Here is a 20145-nt window from a genome sequence, read left to right as displayed (position 1 = left end):
TTCAAACACTCAGCTACCCTGTAGAATGAATTGTAGTACATTAAAGAAAACTAGACATGTACTACCAACTCCCTACTGTATTTTGCATCAGTCTAGGTTGAGGTTGTGGGAAACTGAAACACTGTATCTATGAAAAAAAATATAAAAGTGAAAGTTACCTTTCTCCAGGCCTCAGCAATGCATACATGCAATTGGTAAGGAGCTAAGACTTGGAGACCTTCACAAGTCTGGTACATTTGACGACACACAAATAAGAATGATCCTTTCAGGACAGGCAGTAGATCTGACTCTGTTAAAATGGCAATATCATCACTGAGAAGTTTCTTGGTAAATTGGGCAATCACATGGGCACCTGCAGTACTGAAAGGACAGATGCAAGGTTTACTACTATGGAATCATACAAGCATGTACTAGAATGAGACATGCAAGATCAAATAACGGATTATATGAAAATTATGTTTATGTCTCCTTTTATCAATGCTTTTATTCCCAAGATGTTGGCAATAATTCTTCATGTTCTACTTATGCAAACTGGTGAGGATCTAAAAGGTAGGAAACCTACAGTAGTAACTCAAATTGCAGCGCTTGTTCCTGGATGACAGATTATGCACACCTTTTTTATTCTGCCATGATACAGACTATATAGTCATTATGATTTTAGATTTGGGGTGTCCTTAGATTATACCTAAGAAATCTGCCTTTCTACAAGTCATTTTTAGAATAGTGGGAAAAGGGGATACATTTGAATATTAAAAACAGCTGTGCAAATTAACAATCCAGTTTTAGCTATTAACGTAAACCCATTTTCACCTTTTGGGCTGGACTTCAGTGCCGGCACTGTATTAACAGTTACAGTGGTGACTCTGCAGTCCTGCCTGCAGACAGAAATTCCTAGCATCATATTTTGGTATAATGCAAGGACTCCCGTTTTGTACAAGGTGTGCCAACGGAAGGATCAGGCTGACATACCGTACGCGTTTCTATGGGCTATTTGAGTTAAGGCAGAAAGGAAAAGAATATGGCATAGATTTTGCTTCACTGAAATATATCTACCGCCCAGGAGCATAATGATTGAGGTTGCACCCCCCATGTCATTATGCTGCCGGCACTGCAAAGAAGACAATTTCTCGCCACCGTTGCCAGAGGAGGAGATGAGTATTTTTTTTCTATTGCGCTGCTGGTATGAAAGATGGGAGAGGGAGATAATAATAGCTTCCATTATGTAATAAGGGGATGGGAGGGTTAATACTGGCTCTTGGTATGTAATAAGGGGGTGAGAGGGCTAAAAATGGCCCTTAGTATGTAATAAGGAGATGGGGGAATAATAATGGCTCCTGGTGTTTAATAAGGGGGGCAGGGGATAATAATAGCTCAAAGTATGTAATAAGAGTAATAAAGTAATAAGGTAGAGTGGTTAATAATAGCTCTGTGTATGTTATAACGGCATGGGGGGTAATAATGGCTCCTAGTATGTAATAAGGGGGTGGGGGGTAATAATGGCTCCTGGTATGCAATAAAGGGGCTGGTGGAGATAAAAATGGCTCCTAGTATGTAATAAGGGGGTAGGGCGGTAGTAATGGCTCCTAATATGTAATAAAGGGGTGGGGGTAATAATGGCTCCCAGTATGTAATAAGGAGACGGGGGGTAATAATGGCTCCTAGTATGTAATAAGGGGAGTGGGGGATATAATAATGGTTTCTGGTATGTAATAAGGGGGGTGGGACATAGTGGTTACTGTTATGTAATAAGGGTAGTTGGGGGAGTAATAATGGCTACTGGCATGTAATGGGGGGGGGGGAATATAAGGCTTCTGTTATATTATAAGAGGGGACAGGGAATAATGGCTCCTGGGCTATATAAGAGGGAGGATGGGCACTCCTTGCAGGTATATTAAGGGGCTCCCAGACAGAATATTATAACGGGGGGGGGGGGGTACTATATATTATTGGGATGGGTCTCCTAGATGGTAAACTATAAGGGGGGCTCCTGAACCGTATAATAATGGAGTCAGCTCTGCTATACTCCACCTGATTAACCGAGCGGTGATTCGCGCCCCAGAACGCCCAAGGCAAGGGCAAAACACAGGTAAAAGTGTCGAAATTCCAGAGCAGGCTTCCAGAAGGTCTAAAATGATCCTTATTTATGCATCAGCAAGTATATATATCGGATAGGAGTACATGGACGTGGAGCGATCAACGCGTATTGACTAAGGTAACCGAAACGCATTGATCGCTCCACGTCCATGTATTTCTATCCGATGTATACTTGCTGATGCACAAATAAAGAATTATTTTACACCTTTTGGAAGCCTGCGATGGAATTTCTACATTTTACCTGTATTATAACAGAAGACTGCTGGACAATTGGAGGCTGACCGAATATTTATAACTGGGGGCTGCTGAACAATGTACTAACTAAATTAATTAGTAAGAGGGGCTGCCATGCTACATATAAGTTACTTGAGACACTGCTGACTACATATTGCTTGGTGGGGGAGCTGTTCTGCTACCTTGATAGCAGGGTTACATGTAAATGAATGTGGGGTCTTGCTTTGCTAAATAATAATGAACAGGAGTAAACATACATTAATGAGAGGATGTTTTTGCTGTTTAACAGTATATAAATTACAAGAGTTTTTATCTTATGTGAAATTATACTGTAAGTGACTGTGGTGTTCTTAGAGATGCAGTTTGAGATGTGCTGCCGAGAGCTTGTGGTGAATATTCTGTAGCGTTAAGTCACAGCCGGAGAAATTATCAAAATTCTGTAACTGATGAAGAAGAATAGTCATCTGTGAGGAGCCACCAAGATGAAAATCTGGACAGATCAGAGGCAGAAGGTTGGAGCTATGACGGATGTATACAATAAGTAATGTCTATATCTGCCGCATGGCAGCCCTGGTGTGCAGTGATTTTTTGGTGCTGTATAGTAATGTGCAGTATATTCCCTGCTGGTATATATTTATGTATGTGGTGTATTTATTACTACAATATTATTAGTATTGTACAGGTATGTGGGAATTGGTATGGGGATATATGTTTATGTGCACCTATATTTGAGGGTTTCTTATATGGTGTGTGTGTATTTGTATGTGTAGCGTATGTATGTATATATATATATATATATATATATATATATATATATATATATATATATATATATATACACATAGATAGATAATAATGTGTTATGCATATGTAGTGCATGTGTGCTTATGTCTGTGGAGTTTATATATGGTGTATTCTGAAGTATTAAGTGCGGGTGGGGCTGGCAGCAAGGTTTAAGGCATATGTGGGCCCCGATTCTAAGTTTGCACCGGGGCCCACTGGGGTCGTGTTACGCCACCACCATCCACGCTAATATATGGTATGACAATATCATGCCAAAAGACTGACCAGAGCCAAGACAGTGTAGCCATATACTTATATTGGATCGGTTTAGTTTAGTGGGGGGAAATTACTATATACTTAATTAGTAAAAACTCTTTTGAATAACATTGCTGCAGAACATACCTGTCTTTGGTAGACTCAGTCCTATCTCCATAGAGAAGTAGAGTGAGCCCTGCTTCATTTGAGGCAATCCTGGCCAAAATATCAGCAAGAAAAGTCAGTGTTCCTTCATTACAGTTCTGGTGAACCTGAAAAGAAATGTGTCATAAAATATATTAAATGAGCACCAACCATATACATATCCACCAGGATCTGAATATTCCTAGTAGAGTCCTTGAGTTCTGGTGCTGTAATAGTAATGGCTGATAACATAAGGTATTATAGAGGAGCAGAGGGTGTGGATATACTCATGTCTTCAACAGACACGATGTTAGGACATTTTTTTCAATTTAAGGTAATTATTTTGGTTTAGAAAGAAATGTATACATATTGTTCAGTAGAAATATTTAGTAGTATAAGCCACTTAGTAGTCTCTCTTGGTCATTGATGTCTGGGAAAGCTTATGACAGCCATTCAACAACATGAAAATCTAAAATCCTGAATGCTAAACTTCTCTAATACAGATGGAGCTTTGGAAATGACTTATTAGCAGCCCTTCACTCAGCTCTTGCATCAGTAACCCAGCTCTTACAATTGCATGGGGTCTAACAGTATACAGGAGAGGGGACATAAATCATGGCGGGATGTATCAAGATGGAAGAGTCCTGAATTTATACTACATTTGCCAAAGCTCATGTAATGCTAAGAAGATACTTCAAAACCACACCCAAAACAAAATGAAAAAATAACTGAAATGGTATTGACATTTTAAATTATTATTCATCAAATATTAGGTGTGAGGAACAGCAAATGTTTTACCGCTTTGCTGCAAAATAACCCTGTATGGAATTGGAATGATTCTCAGCACTGACCTTTTTTCCTTTCAACAGCTTTTGTATTGGAGACAGCAGACTCTGTATAACAGCCCCGGTGTACAGACATTCACAGGCACACTCTTTTCTATCACAAAGCATTTTGAGAACTTCCACAGCTAGATGTGCTGGAGCAAAGCTGCCTATGGGTGCAAACATCTCTGCATTACAAAGGGTTTATAATAGAATTGTGTATAAACTAATTCTGATCAAGAGATCCCAAATGCTGTCCATGTTTTTGAGGATTTGTTTCTTTTTCATCAGATATTGATGGCTTATTCTAAGGCATAGGTCATTAATAGGAAGGTTGTCAAAATCTCCTTTAAGTTAAAAATCATTTTACAAAATGTGACAGTCATTACCTGCATAAGCTCCAAGTGCTCTTTTCTGGCCATTTGGGCAATACAACATAATATGGGTGAACAGCACAACCAGGTCACACAGAGTCACCAATTCTGAAACACAAAATTATATATGCCAAAATCTCTGTCCATCTAATATGTTGTGTGGCTCTCTGATATATTTGATCATAAGCTTCCTTGCACAGATGAAAACTTCATACAAGATACATCTGTATATGAAATTTGCATTTGTGCAAAAATCTTCATACTTGCTTTGCATCATAATTTCTGGTTACCTTTGTGGTTTTTTAACTTTATGGGGAACAGTTTTCTGCCATTCTTATAGATCAATAACCTTCCAAGAACATTCAGCGAATGAACAAAGTACAAATACTGCAGCTCTTTCCTAGAGTAGAAAGTCTTCTGTTTTATGCCTGGAGGGAAGACAAAACATTTAACTAAATAAAATGCATTATATTTTCACATATGATACTTTCTAATATGTGTGTGATATTTTGAAAAATGAATTGGAACTTAATTTATGTAGTGCTCTCCATTGTTACTGAGATCTCATCGCCATTTCTGGAAGTGATGGCATCTATTGATCTAGATAGAATGTGAAGTGTGCAGGACACATGGATTAGATATCTCTATCCAGGAAATTACCCTCAAAATCAAGCATGATAAACAAGGAGCAGTTACTCCTAGATCCAGGCACTGTGACTGTGGTAATATTCTTATATTGGTTATCCATGTCCTCCTTCCTTCTAAAATCAACTTTTAAAATTAAGCTAAAGAGCCCTACTGTGCTATAGTTTCCACTCCGCAAGAGCACTTCCACCCTTCCACTGTGTGAGATTACAGTAGGCAGAGGGAGGGGAGAAGTGCTGAGTGAGCAGGGCGAGACGGGTTCCTGCACAGAGTAATAGTCTGTGAAGCTATAGACCAGTGATGGCAAACCTTTTAGAGGCCAAGTGCCCAAACTACAACAAAGACCCACTTATTTATCGCAAAGTGCCAACACAGAAATTTAATTTGTGATTTATACTCCCTTCTCTGACACAGTTTTCATTGATACCAGCACCCTGAGGCACCAATAAAGCAGAAAATAGTCCCAGGTAGAGCTGTCACTTTAATAGCTCTGTGCACAGCAGGTCCTGGGCTGTCTGGGACTGCAGGAAGATACCTGGAGTCATGTCTGGTGAGGGCCTGAGTGCCCACAGAAAGGGCTCTGAGTGCCACCTCTGGCACCAGTGCCATAGGTTAGCCATCACTGCTATAGACTATAGCCCTTCTGGCTCACTGGTATCATTTTAAAAATTGCTTTTATAAGGATGGAGGCCATGGATAATATTTGCAAGCGTCACTGGTTTATCAATGCTTGATTTTGATGGTAGTTTTCCATTAATTAAATCTACCAATTTGGATACTGTGATTAGCACTTATGCAAACGACCACAGTAGTTTTCAACAATTCTTTCAATAATTCTGTACATGCTAAATTGGAAAATGCTTCAGCATCCATAACAGTTTATAAGTGTATAGCGGAATAATTCTTCAGTCAGGAACAAAGGTTTAGTGTTAGAATTTATTTTGGTCATTTACCATAGAGTTTGTGTGTCAATTGATTCCAATATTTTGAATCCTTAATTCAGACTGCAGGAAACTTATATACAGGAAGTGGCTTGTCATTGGAGTGGAAATGGGCCAGGGGTTCTTATAATAATTAGATATTTTCTCCTTTATGTATTTTCTCCTTTGGATAACCCTTTTGCACTGCCATGTACAATGATAGTGAAGTTAAGATGAAGATTATTCTTTGTTAGCTCAAGCAAAGAAGAACCCTTGTTTAGAAGACAGTCGCTGAGTTAGACAGTTGCTCATAGACTTTGATTCATGTATAATGTACCCTACTTAAAAAGAAAATAAGATTCTGAACAAATGTCTTAGCAATTATGGCATATAGCTATCCGAATTTTCTCCACTAGGATTCCTAGGTGCAAAAAACATAAAATGCTACTGGAAAAATGATTTTCTCAATGCACACCAATGTTGCTTTGGCTGCAGCTGCCTGTCAGGAATTGTACAGTCTGGATACTCACCAGGATACAGCTGGGAAGATGCGGTTTTTGTATTTTCATCAGTTCCTGACTGCGAAGACTCATAGTAACAGAAACACTGTTCAATGGCAGCAATTATCTGGAAGAAAGCACAACAACTGCATTGTCCAGACCTGTACTCTTGAGTGTACCTCCAGCATAGTTAAATCAACTTTGTATATTAACACATTGGAGAGATTTACTAAGCCTTTTCTGCCTGTTTTCTGGCAGAGAAGTCATGTAAATCTACCAATCTCAGGCAGAAAAGAGGGTGTGAACGCCCAGGCCGCCATATTTACCATGTCTCCACGGGAAAACTGGCAGAGACTATAGTTGAAATCTGTTTGGTCAGATCTGAAGCCTTTGAATAGATCTGAGACGCTGTTTAAAACACCAGTCTTAAGGAGATCTACCATCAGATATACTGATGGTAGACTCCTATAACTTGCCTACTCGTATTTTGTTCTAGTTTCCTAAGCCGTTTTTACTAGATCAACTGCATTGTGGAAAAAAAAAGACTTGTACAAAATATTAGAATCACCCAGAGGTGCTGATAATTTATTAATGCCTCTTGTAGCCAGGTCCAGCCCATGTATTGCTCAGACTCCCGGTAACAACACATGGCAGTCTGCAAATATCATGCATGCACGGCCACACTTCTATCAAGCTGGCTAAAGTAAAGTCTCAGCAAGATTTGCAGATTGTTGGGTGACATTAAAGGGGTATTCCAGGAATAAGCATAATTCATATACAAATGAGTCAGTAAAATATAAGCTAATATATAATTAGTTATTAAAAATTTTGCTCCCTTAGCAGAAAAATGCTGTTGACATACCCTGTAATGAAGAATTAAAATGCTACCGGCCCTTTAACCAGTCCGTTAATTTCCTCCGCGCGGAGAAGACACGGGACAGAACATGGCCGCTGGTCACATGTCCACATCAAGTGTCCTGCAACTGCCATGGCAGGTCATGTGATCATCACTATGTTTGGCTGTAGACAATTGGTTGCAGTGCATACAGTATGACCAGTGTTTTGGTGATGTGCCAGGATGGCAGTTACACATCATTACTATGGTAACAGAGCAAAAAACCTGTTAGATCATCACTGGGTCCAGAGCATAAGAGGGAGGAGTTACTGTGAACTAAAGGATCTTGGGATGTGTAGTTTAGAGAGGCCATAAGATTTTGTGAATCATAAAAGTAAAGTATTTAAGCTCCATTTTGTGACTAATGACATTGAGTTTTGTTACAAAAACCCATGATATATACAAATGAATGTATCAGACATTCATATTCCCGGAATACCCCTTTAAGTCTGAGCAATACATGGACGGGAAGAGGCTACAAGGGTCGCAAATAAATTATCAGCCCTCTGAGTCTGCTGAGTACTTCCAGCTCATTTTGATATATATAAGAAAAGTCTATTTTTTCACAATGCAGCTGTTCTAGGATATAGAGAAAACAGTTTATAAAACCAGAACAAAAACAACAAATAGGTAAGTAATAGATAAACAAATAGGTAAGTAGTCTACTATCAGTATATCTGATGGTAGATGTCATTTAAACTCCCCCAATTGTATTTTTAAACTCCCCCAATTGAGTTTTACAGGCAGTTTTATTAACACTCACCAAAGATTTATATCTTTTTTCAAGAAGCCGCAATACCACAGTCCTGCTGTAATAGGCATGCTGGAGGGAAAATAGCAAAATTCTTTAGTAATATTTTCTTATACTTTAAACACACCGGCATAAGTAAATGTGGGTCTTTTAGAAATCATAAATAAAATCTCAAAACAATCCGAGTTCTGCTGGCATTGTTTTTTTTTTTTGTGCAGGAGTTGCATTAAAATGTATGGTAACACCTGCTTGATTCCATTTAGCATTACATTAAAATAATTATTAAGTTACACTATTTAAAGTATATTTCCTATATACACAGGCTTATTAACAGAAGATGTTATACCGTGGCTGACCTAGTGGCTCTCTTCAAGCATTGCAGTAGAGAGTGAAACATAGCATACTTAAGCTCAATTTTCACAGGTAAAAGCAGGCAGGTTATTCCTCTAGACCCCACTAGATACAATAGGTTAGGCTGATAACAGCCTGGTTCCTCCATTATATCTACCAATCCCCAGTTGGGATTGGGATTTGATTAAAGAGGCTGAAGTTGTCGGTCAATAACACTGCTCCCTGGTAAGAATTGGTTCATAAATGACTGAATACACATTTGCAACATATGTTCTTGTAGAAATTACCATCCATTTCTTGAACCACACAGCCTTGGTATCAATCATTGACAAGTAAAAAACTGGATCCAGGAGCATTTGTGAGCTTGATTCCTGAGTTATGGATAACAGAGACAATGTGCTCTCTATAATCTCTTCCATGTACCTAGCACAAGGAAAAATTACACTGATTTATCTAATCAAAAGGGGTTCTAAAAGAAGTCATGAGAAATGTCATACTTTTTAGTGCAATTCTACATTATATAAGTTTCTATATAGCAAAAAGGGTATAATAACACATATTAGCCCTGTGGAGGTCAAGAGGACATTAATTTGGCCTTTGTGTAAGTAAACTTGAGCCCTAACAACAAGTGTACATTTTATGCTGGGAGGTTTTATAACATCTAGGCAAACACATGGCTCAGACATGATTTTGATAATGTCCTCCCTTGTTATTTACTGGATATTGAGGAGGACAGCATAAGATACTTACTTTTCAGGATGTCTGATCCAAAAAGACGGAACTTCTTTTTGGTAATCATTCAAAAGGCGAATCTAAAGAAAAACTCAAAGATTAAGGCTGGGAAATAATATAAAAAATATACATAAACAGGGAAAAAGCATATAGCCTCACCTTTTTCAGTGTTCTGACAACTTCAGGGTTGTTGATGTCAATACCAGTTAATAACATTGGTTTATGGCTTAAAACAAATGATGATTCCAAATGTTTGGCTAAAAGAAAAAAAAAAGTAAATACACTGCTTCAAATACATGCATAACTAGAAAATTACATTTTCTTCATGTATGTTTGCATTATAAATTAATGTGTACAAATAAAAGCTCAATAATTAATGAATTTGCCACTGGAGCACACACAATAGTTTAACATTTCAATTTTCTGTTACTCTGTAGATTGAGTATATTGGGACCCGAAAAAGATGAGTAATCTTACTTTCATTAGGATGTGATTGTTTTAAAGTGGGTTTCACAGAGATTGAAAAATATGGCTCCGCTCCTGACCATGGGTAGTGCATGGTATTTCAACTAAGCTCCTTTCATCTCTTTACGGCAGAGCTACAATACCAGCAAAAAAGCAGCCATGTTCAACCCCAGGAAAACCCCTTTAATGATGACGTAAATAAAATCTACCATCAAAAATCAAGCATAACAGTACAGGGACACTTACTCATTGATCCAGGCACTGTGACTGTAGTAAATTTATTAGTTGCAAAATCAACTTTTGAAAGGGTTCTGAGGGCGTTACTAGAGCCCCACCATGCAGTAACTGGACAGGCTGTTACACTGCCTCCCCTCCCCCTGCTCCATCAGGTCTTTCTGTACTGCAGTTATATTACATGAGGAAGAGGACTGGGGGAAGTTTCTAACACATAACGTATATATATGAAGATTACCACAGTCACAGTGCCTGGATTATCATGCTCTATATTGATGGTAGATTTCCTTTAAATGACATCTACCATCAGAGGTATGGAGGTAGAGTGTCCTAATTAGGCTGCTCGTTCTGTCTAGGGGATGGGGGAGGGGGGGTTTACAAGTTTTCTGGCATCTTTCTCATAACGAAATATCAAATTTGTAAAGCAGCATGGTGCTCAGGCTGACGGCACCAGAGTGCCTCTTGGCTTCCACAGCTTTTAATTTATGCACGTTTCCCCGCTGCAAGCCTCCTCCTACTCCAGGCTGGGGAATTAGGATCCGATGACGTCAGATACAGGGCATGGAGAGAGTGGGACGTGTGCTCTCTACTAGTTTCCCGGTCAACAACAGGAGGAGGCTTTCAGTGGGGGAAGCGTGCATAAATTAAAAGCTGGGGAAGCCAAGAGCCTGAGCACCTCCGCCTGTTTTACAAAGTTAATATTTTGCTATTAAATATGCCAGAAAAATTGTAAAAAAAAGTCCCCCCATTCCCTAGACCAGTGATGGCAAACCTATGGCATGGGTGCCAGAGGCGGCACTCCAAGCTCTATCTGTGGGCACCCGGACCATCGCCCCAGCACACTACACAGGAGTCAAAGAATCTTCCTGCAATTCCAAGCAACTTTAAAGATGCTGCTTTCAGTCATATATTAAAGTGATACTTACTATGCTACTTGGGAATGTAGGAAGATGCAGAATGAGTAGACAGGGCCGAATTAACTTTGGAGGAACTTCTGCTGGCCTCACAATACTCTGAGTACAGAGGGACACTGGAAAGAAGCTAAAATGATGCAAATTTTCCATCTTGTCCTCAGGAGTCCAATATGATCGAATGTTGTTGAGGAACAGTAAGCAATAAATTACTGCTTTCATTTTTGTGATAAATAAAGGGGGTTTTGGCTTGCAGTTTGGGCACTCGGCTGCCAAAAAGTTCACCATCACTGCCCTAGACTGTACATAATATGGTGGTAAACATCCATTAACCCCTTCCCAACGCGCGCCGTACTATTACGGAGCGCGCTGGGTCCGGGTGCATGGAGAGGGCTCGCGGGCCGAGCCCTCTCCATAGCCGGTAAGTCATTGCAGCAAAGGCTTACCGGTAACACCCGCGATCGGTGCTAGCACCGATCGCGGGTGCTTTCACTACGATCGCCGCCGGCAATGCTGCCGGAGGCTTCAGAAAGATGGCGCCGCATGGGCGCCGCCATCTTGCCGAGGATCATCGCTCCCCGATGACGTCACGGGGAGCGGTGATCCGTTGCCATGACAGCTTCGGGTCTCACGGAGGCCCGAAGATGTCTCGTTTTAACCCATTCATTACAATGTGCTATCAGCACATTGTAATGAATGAGGAGTAAAATCCCCATATACTGCCATACTGTAGTATGGCAGTATATGGTAGGATCGATCAGACAACCTAGGGTTAAAGTACCCTAGGGAGTCTGAAAAATAGTAAAAGTAAAAGTAAAAAAAAGTTAAAAAAAAAAATTATAATAAAAAAACCTAAAAATTCAAATCACCCCCCTTTCCCTAGAACTGATATTAATAAACAGTAAAAATCATAAACACATTAGGTATCGCCGCGTCCAAAAATGTCCGATCTATCAAAATATAATAACGGTTTTTCGCTGCGTTTAACCCCGTAACGGAAAATAGCGTCCAAAGTCAGAAATTTTTTTGCCATTTTGGAAAATATAAAAAAATTAATAAAAAGTGATCAAAAGGTTGCACAGTCCTAAAAATGATAGCAATGAAAACGCCATCAAAAGTCGCAAAAAATGACACCACCCATAGCTCCGTACACCAAAGTATGAAAACGTTACTGCCGCCAGAATACAGCAAAATCAAAAAAAAAATTTTTGTACAGGAGGCTTTATTTTTTTTTTATTTTTTTTTTTTTACTTAAATTTTTATTGAATTAATTTTTTTAAATGTATGAAACCATTATAAAACCTATACAAATTTGGTATCCACATAATCGTAGCAACCCAAAGAATAAAGTAGACATGTCATTTGGGGCATACAGTGAAAGCTGTAAAATCCAAGCCCACAAGAAAACGTTGCAAATGTGTTTTTTCACCATTTTCACTGCATTTGGAATTTTTTTCCTGCTTCCCAGTACGCACCATGGAATATTAAATACCGTCACTACGAAGTGCAATTTGTTACGCAGAAAATAAGCCATAACACAGCTCTTTATGTGGGAAAAATAAAAAAGTTATAGATTTTTGAAGGTGGGGAGTGAAAAATGGAAGTGAAAAAACTAAAAAAGGCCAAGTCGTTAAGGGTCGTTAAGGTCGTTAAGGTTTACAGTAGAGGTTAGAAAGTCTAGGTCTTCTGTGGATTTCTTTTTTCGAGTTTTCCAGTTGAAATACATTTTTTTAAATTGTAAACACATTTGTTACTGGCAGGCAATAATATTAAAACATGTGGAGCCTCATCATAAAGGGGCATACCCAAGCTGGTGTAGACTTCTCGCGCCATATTCAGGGGAGATGAAGAAAATGTTTTAGCATAAAAGCGTAAGATTCTTTCCTGAAAACAAAGAGTGGTTACTTTGGCTACTTTAATGAAGCTATAGATGGGTTGTTAAATGCCATAATAACAATCCCTCAAAATTAATATGCACATATTTCAGTCTAATGACATCGATTTAGGTATAGGTGGAACTACTAGAGTCAATAGCACTGAGAGTAAGAGAATGGTAAGCATGACAATTAAATGAGTGCCTCCTTGTTTAAATGACTTAAACCAATTTAGTTATCTCACATACCACTAAGAAAAACTGGTTTTACTGGGTTTTAAACATTCTTACTGTGAATGTGGAATCCGGGTCTGCCAGAGCCAATGTCAGATTTTTATGAAGAACACTCCAGCACTCACAATTGAGAACGTCTGATGGAGGAGCAGAACACAAGGTTTGCATGGCCTCTTTCCGCAACTTTTAAAAAGAAATGGAAATTGATCAACTGAAACCTCAATTATTTGAGCATTATGTTCTCTACTGGTGTTACTGTTGAAAAATTAATTAATAAATTAATAAAGTGGTGGACATTTGATCTTATAAGAATCATTTATAAATCTACTATGTAATATTTGAAAAGACCTCTGTTATGACCCAAAACATTGCTGTAACTCTGTAGTAAGTTTGCTTCTGGTACTATGTAGAAAGTTTGGTTTTAACACTATAACTATATGAAAAAAAAATGGTTTCACCATCTTCTGCCGCTAATAACTTTTTCATACTTTGGAGTGTGGAGCTCACAATGAGCTCACATTTTCATTGCTACCATTTTAACGACTGTGCAACCTTTTGATCACTTTTATTTTTTATGTGATGTAAAAGGTGTAAAAGCCACGTTCCAGACATTTGGGAGCTATTTTCGGTTATGGGGTTCACCGCAAGGAATAACGGTTTTTATATTTTGATAGATTGGGCATTTTGAGACGTGGCGATACCCATAATGTTTGTGTTTTTACTGTTTATTACGTTTTATATCAGTTCTAGGAAAAGGTGGGCAATTCAAATTTTTTTAAAATATTTTTACCATTTTTTAGACCCTCTAGGGTCCTTTAACCCTAGACGGTCTGATTGTTTAGACGGTATACTGCAATACTACTGTATTGCAGTATATTGCATTTTTATATAGCAATACAGTATGTGAGCCCTCTTCATAAAGCACAGTGTGAAGGAGTTAAACTTACTTCTGTTACTGTATCCATGTATTAAAGGGAACCTGTCACCAGGAGACCCATTTTTAGCACTCCCCCAGTCCCCACAGAGTATAGTACATATGCTGCCAAAGTGTTTTTGGATTAAAAATTGGTTTTACAGAAAAAAAAAGATATGTTATATTGTACCTTTCATTAGCATGTGCTGTGTGACTAGGCAGTGGCCCAATGGGAGGGTCTGGAAAGGAGCAGTTCCCCCCCACCCTTGGGAAACTGCTCCTCCACGTGTCCTTTTCAAATATATGAAAACACCCATCACTGAGCTTAGCCACGCCCCCTGCTTCTCTACAGCCAATCCCGAGTGTTGGGAGTTATTCATATATTTGAAAAGGTCACATGTTTCCCAATGGTGGGGGGGAACTGCTCCTTTCCAGCCCCTCCCAATTGGCAACTGCCTAGTCACACAGCAGATGCTAATGAAAGGTACAATATAACATATATTTTTCTTCTGTAAAACCTATTTTTTATACAAAAACACTTTGGCAGTGTATGTACTATGCTCTGTGGGGACTGGGGGAGTGCTAAAAATGGGTCTCCTGGTGACAGGTTCCCTTTAAGCAGTAAGCTGTTGTATGACTGTGTATTTTATGAAGCATGTATTATTGTCTGTAGATTATAGAAAGGAAGTTAAGAAAGTACTCCATAATTTAGAAACCCTTAATCTAGTAAGTGCCCCCACAGCTATCCCCTACCTGTGGGGAGAAAGTAACAGCTGCACTTCAGGAGATATGTAAACTTTGAGTTATGATATGTTGGTGTATATTTGGTGTATCACCAGAGGTAACAATCACACACAACCAGTACCTCTTCTGGTTGACTTGGATCCAGCTGTTCAGCAATTAGTTGTAACTGTTCCTGATTCATGAATGTATAGCTCTGGAAAAAATATAAGAATCTACATAATTATTGTACATACAATTTCCTCTATATTAGAGACATTGGGGCAGATTTACTTACCTGGTCCATTCGCGATCCAGCAGTGCGTTCTCTGCGGTGGATTCGGGTCCGGCCGGGATTCATTAAGGCAGTTCCTCCGACATCCACCAGGTGGCGCTGCTGCGCTGAAGAGCATCGAAACGCACTCAAGTTCACCGGCCTATTCCTAGTGAAGGTAAGTGCAAGCTCCGCGGCACATTTTTTAAAAAAAATGCGGCGGTTTTTCCGAATCCGTTGGGTTTTCGTCTGGCCACGCCCCCGATTTCCATCGCATGTATGCCAGCGCCGATGCGCCACAATCCGATCGCGTGCGCCAAAATCCCGGGGCAATTCAGGGGAAATCGGCGCAAATCGTAAATATTCGGGTAACACGTCGGGAAAACGCGAATCGGGCCCTTAGTAAATGACCCCCATTGTTATTCATGTAAGGTGGTCATTGCACTCTGAATGTGTAGTATTTCTGTATGTGTGCTGTGCAGGTTTCTGAGCCAGATATTTGAGTAAAAACTGCAATTGCTCAAAGGGGTTGGCCACTTTACCTTGCTTTTTCTGTGTAAGTGTTTTATGTGTGTGTAAGTTGGGGGCAGGATATTAGGTCATTTACCAATGCATATATATTGAAAGTTCTGCACCACTTTCTTCATATGTAAAGTGAATTATCCTATCTTTTACCTCATCAGCCAGACATTCCTGTCCATAAAATGTGAGTTATTGGCAAAAAAAATTCCACATCAGGACTGTGCATCTTTAAGCTTCAAAGTAATATTTATTGAGTTAAAATGAACTACGAGTTTCAATAAACTATCAATAAATGAATAAAAACAGCTCAATAAAATGGCCACAGTTGGAGGGTCATGTGATCTCTATTTGTCTATGAATAATCGCAGGTTAGAGTTCACATGACCCACCATCTGCGGCCATTTTATCGACAGGAGTGTCTGGCTGATGAGGTAAAAGACAGGATAATTCACTTTACATATCAAGAAACTGGTGCAGAACTATTTATAGGTAAATATTTTTAAATTACCCAATATCCCATGCATTACAAAAAACATAAGGTAAAGTGGCCAACCCCTTTAACAGTTTAGACTGTTCCTGGCAACATTGCTATTCGGGGTTCAAACCTGAAAAGAATCAAGTAACATATAAAATATTGTACCTGGTTGAAAGACGAATCGCTGTCCGAGCAGTTATCCGTGTACCTACTGCTGTGCTGCTCATGCAGAGCTTTCTTCTGCAATTCTCGATTTTTGGCCTGATCCTCTTCAAACTTATTGAGAAGAGTCTCCACCACAGTCATCATCACATTCTTCAGTGACAGCATCATTTCTGTGTACCTTACATTAGATCAAGATTTTAGTATGCTAACTTGTAATTGACTTGTTTAAGCAAATGGGATGTTAGTATATTTTTACCATCAGGATCCACCTCAGAGAACCCCTTTGACTGATCAAGTCCCTCATGCTATTTACAGGAAGCTTCTTTTTATGTGTTCTAACATGGCAGGATACCTTTTATAAACAGTGGCTTTCAATGTCCTTCATAGATGTAAGCAGTGCACAGCAATCTCCCTTACTAAATAGGTAGGACAACCCTAATGAAAACACATTAACAGAGCAAATAGCATACACAGTTCAGTCCAATGTGGACACATTGATGCACACTTACTCGGTGGATTCTCGCGTTTGTTTGGTAACACGTTGTACAAGTGTGTCATATCCAGATGCTTCTCCTTGATTCTGGGCGAAAGTGCATCTCTCGGTTTCATCATCTATCACTGATCCCAGGGAGCTCTTGATGTAATGTCTCAAGTACTTCACCAGCTCATAGCTGAGAACAAGGACAGCAAAAACATTAAGTTATTTGGTCAGATATGATACGTTTACTTCACTACACAACAATTGAGTTGAGTGAAACAATGAGAATTTGTATTTGATGAATAAATCCATCAGAGCACATGTAGCTGGTGTATGCCAAAATAGTGCCGGCATGTCACATTACAGTAATTATCCACTATCTCTAGCAATCCCATTAAATTGAATAGAACAGCTGTGCATGTACGGTAAGCCTGTGCATCAATTTGGGTGTACAAGGGAACCCATTTATTGTGACTGGTGCTGGTCCCAGTCATGATATAGTCTAGATAGCATAGAATTACATGAATAGAGGAATAGCCCTTTTATAAAATGGCTTGATCAAAGAAATCTACAATGTTAAAGTGGGTTTAATGTAAAACCTCCATTGCAGTGATGGTCACATATGTTTGGTTGATGAAACTCATGTTCTGGTGTTTTTATGTGACAAGCTGCCTCTGGCCTGAATGTGAACTTGCCTTTGTCACATCGCCAAAGCACTGGAATGGGGAGGTCTGGTAAGTTTATTTTAACACTACTTTAAACTAAAGCAATTTTGACCCCATTACATATATTTTATCAATATCACCATTTACAAACCCTCAATATTTAAGAATGTAAAAGCTTTATCATTCTCAATGCAAATGTGAAGCAACTTTTTAGTTTCTTACCAGTTTCAAAACTATACTAGCTAACATTCCATTCAGAGTACTTTTATATTCGTTAGGCCCCATGCAGATGACGTATCGGGGCCAATGATGTGGATGCACAATTTGCGGCAGCATCAGGGCCCCCCCGACATCTACGGCACCCGGTCACAGTGCGGGGAGCAGACTGTGAGCGAGCCAGGCGGCTGCACTGAAGAATATAGGACATGTCCTATATTTTGTTGTTTTTACAGCACAGCTGTTCGGCTTTTAATGGAGAGGAGAGGGGTGAGGAGTGCTCACTGCTCCTCCTTCCTTCCAGAATTTTCTATGACCTAAATACTTGGGGACACAAATCAATGTTCTCCATCAATCACTATAATGTGTCATTATAGGTAAAATGTATGAACCAAGAATACAAACCATAGGATTTCCTAGGAGGATGAAATCTATGAAGGGTTTTATATTAAATCCTATACAGTGGGAGCAGGCTGAGATTTTAAAAAGGCAATTGATGGATGATCCCTAGAATGACTGATACTTTGTACACCTCTACAGTTGAAAATGTCATATGATTATAGTAATATACAGCCAATATCCAAAATGCCACAACTGCCATACTTCTGTAGCATTTTATGGTAGTTTTCCAAAGGAAGAGTACACATTGTTCTTGTGATAGTTCATATTACTTGTGAAAATGTTCATCCGTCTCCTCCAGGTGAAGTAAGATCTCCTCTGCACATTCAGCTGATGGTGCGCTGGCCAGCTTTTCTTTTACGCTCTGTAATAACTGTCTGACCATGGACTGGAGTGAGACCTCATCCTCTGCCGAGAAGCTTGCCATCATATATGTTCGAGCCTTCTGCCACAGATACCGGTAGTAGCTTAAATGAAGAAAACTATAAGACAAACAGCTCAAGCCAAGTTCTATAACTTATGTAGTTACCCTGGCTTTCTAGGCATTTAAGTAACTGTTGATTTCCGCATGGGGACATTTATTAAGACCAGTGTTTGTTAAAGGGGCATTAACCTTTCATTTAATTAATCTGATCTGGTGAATGTACACAGGAGAATACCCCTTTAATGTGTTTGCAGGTGAACTCTGAACCCACTTCGCTTTCATGCCCCTCCACACCCACTTGTCATGGAGGTCGCATAAAGAAGGAAATAATTGCAATTACTGTGCACAAGTTTATATTTCTGCAGGGGAAATCTGCAGAGCATATTCCCTTTTGACTGTTCATATGTAAGAATCGAAAAGAATATACCAAGTATAAGCCGAGGCCCCTAATTTTACCACAAAAACCTGGTAAAACCTATATTTTTTTTTACTCGAGTATATATGGTAACCTGTGTTTTTCAAGGTGGAAGATTCAGAATACACCAAACCCATACCCCCTGACTTCCCTGTTCTGATGCGGAGATTTGTAGATATCTTCTGGGGGTGAGAGTTGCAGAATATACAAAGTTCTGTATATATCACATGTACAGTAAAAATTGCAGAGCATATTGTTACTGTTTAGTGATGTGACGGTGAGAATCACTGTATACTGGGTGTACTGTTATTATGGTGAGAGCTGCAGAGCACAGCGCATACTAATATTGTATCTGCTGAAGCTGATTCTGATGTTGTGCGGAGAAGCATTGAAGAGCTCTGCATGTCACACCACAAGGCAGATCCTGGAGGTTGCTATAGCTACACAACAGCGTCATTACCACTGTTTACATGCCTGAAGGAAATTCACCCACTCTATACCCCGCTGCGTCTTACATAACCAAAACTGGACTGTTTTTACAAACATGGATTATTGACCACCTATAGGAATCACTCCAGGGCTGTCAGCCCTTTGTAGACATGACACTACTTCCAGAGCTGCTCCGCTTCCCATGGAGGAAAAGAAAGCTGTGCTGTGATTGGCTGCTATGGGCCCTAAAGACAGTCTTAAAAATCTCGCCACCATTCTAATTAATAAATCCGCAGACCACTATTATGCTAGTACTCACTTGTCCTGGCTTCTCAGCCGCCTGTTATCCTGATGTTATAGAGCTGCCGGAGATTCTGGATCATATTACACCCAACCAAGAGCTACACAAAGGCACAGGGAGCAGCTTCAAACCTCCACCAGCAGTTCATGAATAGCATTCCAGTCACACAATGCGTAGCTTAGCTACAAGCCTAACAGCTCCATGTCTGATCAGCTACGGAAGCCTTGAACAACCAAACTACCTTTGCCTGCCTTCTTTATTTAACACTTTAATTACCTGAATCTTTTACTCAGTGTTAGAGGGCACAGTGTAGTGATTGGATTGAGTGAAAGACCATCATTATTTTGTAGGTAAGATTGTGGTGTATGTGTTAAATAATTTAGAAAAAAAAAAAAAAATATTTATATACATATTCTTTTATTTCATTGTATTTTTTACATTACTAGTCATTGAACTGTTGTTAATTCCTAGTTTTAAAGTACTGTCATATATGTAGACTTTATATGAGCAAAAAGTAGGATTCACATTTT

At 39.3% G+C, this 20145-nt stretch overlaps 1 protein-coding gene across 2 annotated transcripts in view; it reads right to left on the bottom strand.

The window, feature by feature from the left end:
• TBC1D32 (TBC1 domain family member 32) overlaps window positions 1-19838 on the bottom strand; it is a 40678-nt gene extending 20840 nt beyond the window's left edge. The window contains exons 1-17 of one of the 2 annotated variants that reach the window (XM_072136730.1): window positions 19634-19838; window positions 18319-18513; window positions 16798-16959; window positions 16289-16466; window positions 14998-15069; window positions 13277-13402; window positions 12918-12996; window positions 9662-9759; window positions 9521-9582; window positions 9058-9193; window positions 8432-8491; window positions 6804-6900; window positions 4999-5136; window positions 4724-4816; window positions 4362-4504; window positions 3514-3638; window positions 159-360 (exon numbers count right to left, since the gene is read on the bottom strand). In XM_072136730.1, the coding sequence (XP_071992831.1) occupies window positions 159-360; window positions 3514-3638; window positions 4362-4504; window positions 4724-4816; window positions 4999-5136; window positions 6804-6900; window positions 8432-8491; window positions 9058-9193; window positions 9521-9582; window positions 9662-9759; window positions 12918-12996; window positions 13277-13402; window positions 14998-15069; window positions 16289-16466; window positions 16798-16959; window positions 18319-18476 (1929 nt within the window). In that variant the 5' untranslated portion in view covers window positions 18477-18513; window positions 19634-19838. Of the gene's footprint in view, window positions 1-158; window positions 361-3513; window positions 3639-4361; window positions 4505-4723; window positions 4817-4998; window positions 5137-6803; window positions 6901-8431; window positions 8492-9057; window positions 9194-9520; window positions 9583-9661; window positions 9760-12917; window positions 12997-13276; window positions 13403-14997; window positions 15070-16288; window positions 16467-16797; window positions 16960-18318; window positions 18529-19633 lie in introns of both variants that reach the window. The other variant, XM_072136731.1, reaches the window with a different exon arrangement.
• Window positions 19839-20145: the final 307 nt, after the last annotated feature.

This window comes from Engystomops pustulosus, chromosome 2 (assembly GCF_040894005.1).
Source record: "Engystomops pustulosus chromosome 2, aEngPut4.maternal, whole genome shotgun sequence".
NCBI lineage: Eukaryota > Metazoa > Chordata > Amphibia > Anura > Leptodactylidae > Engystomops > Engystomops pustulosus.
This window is presented reverse-complemented; position numbering and strand designations above follow the sequence as displayed.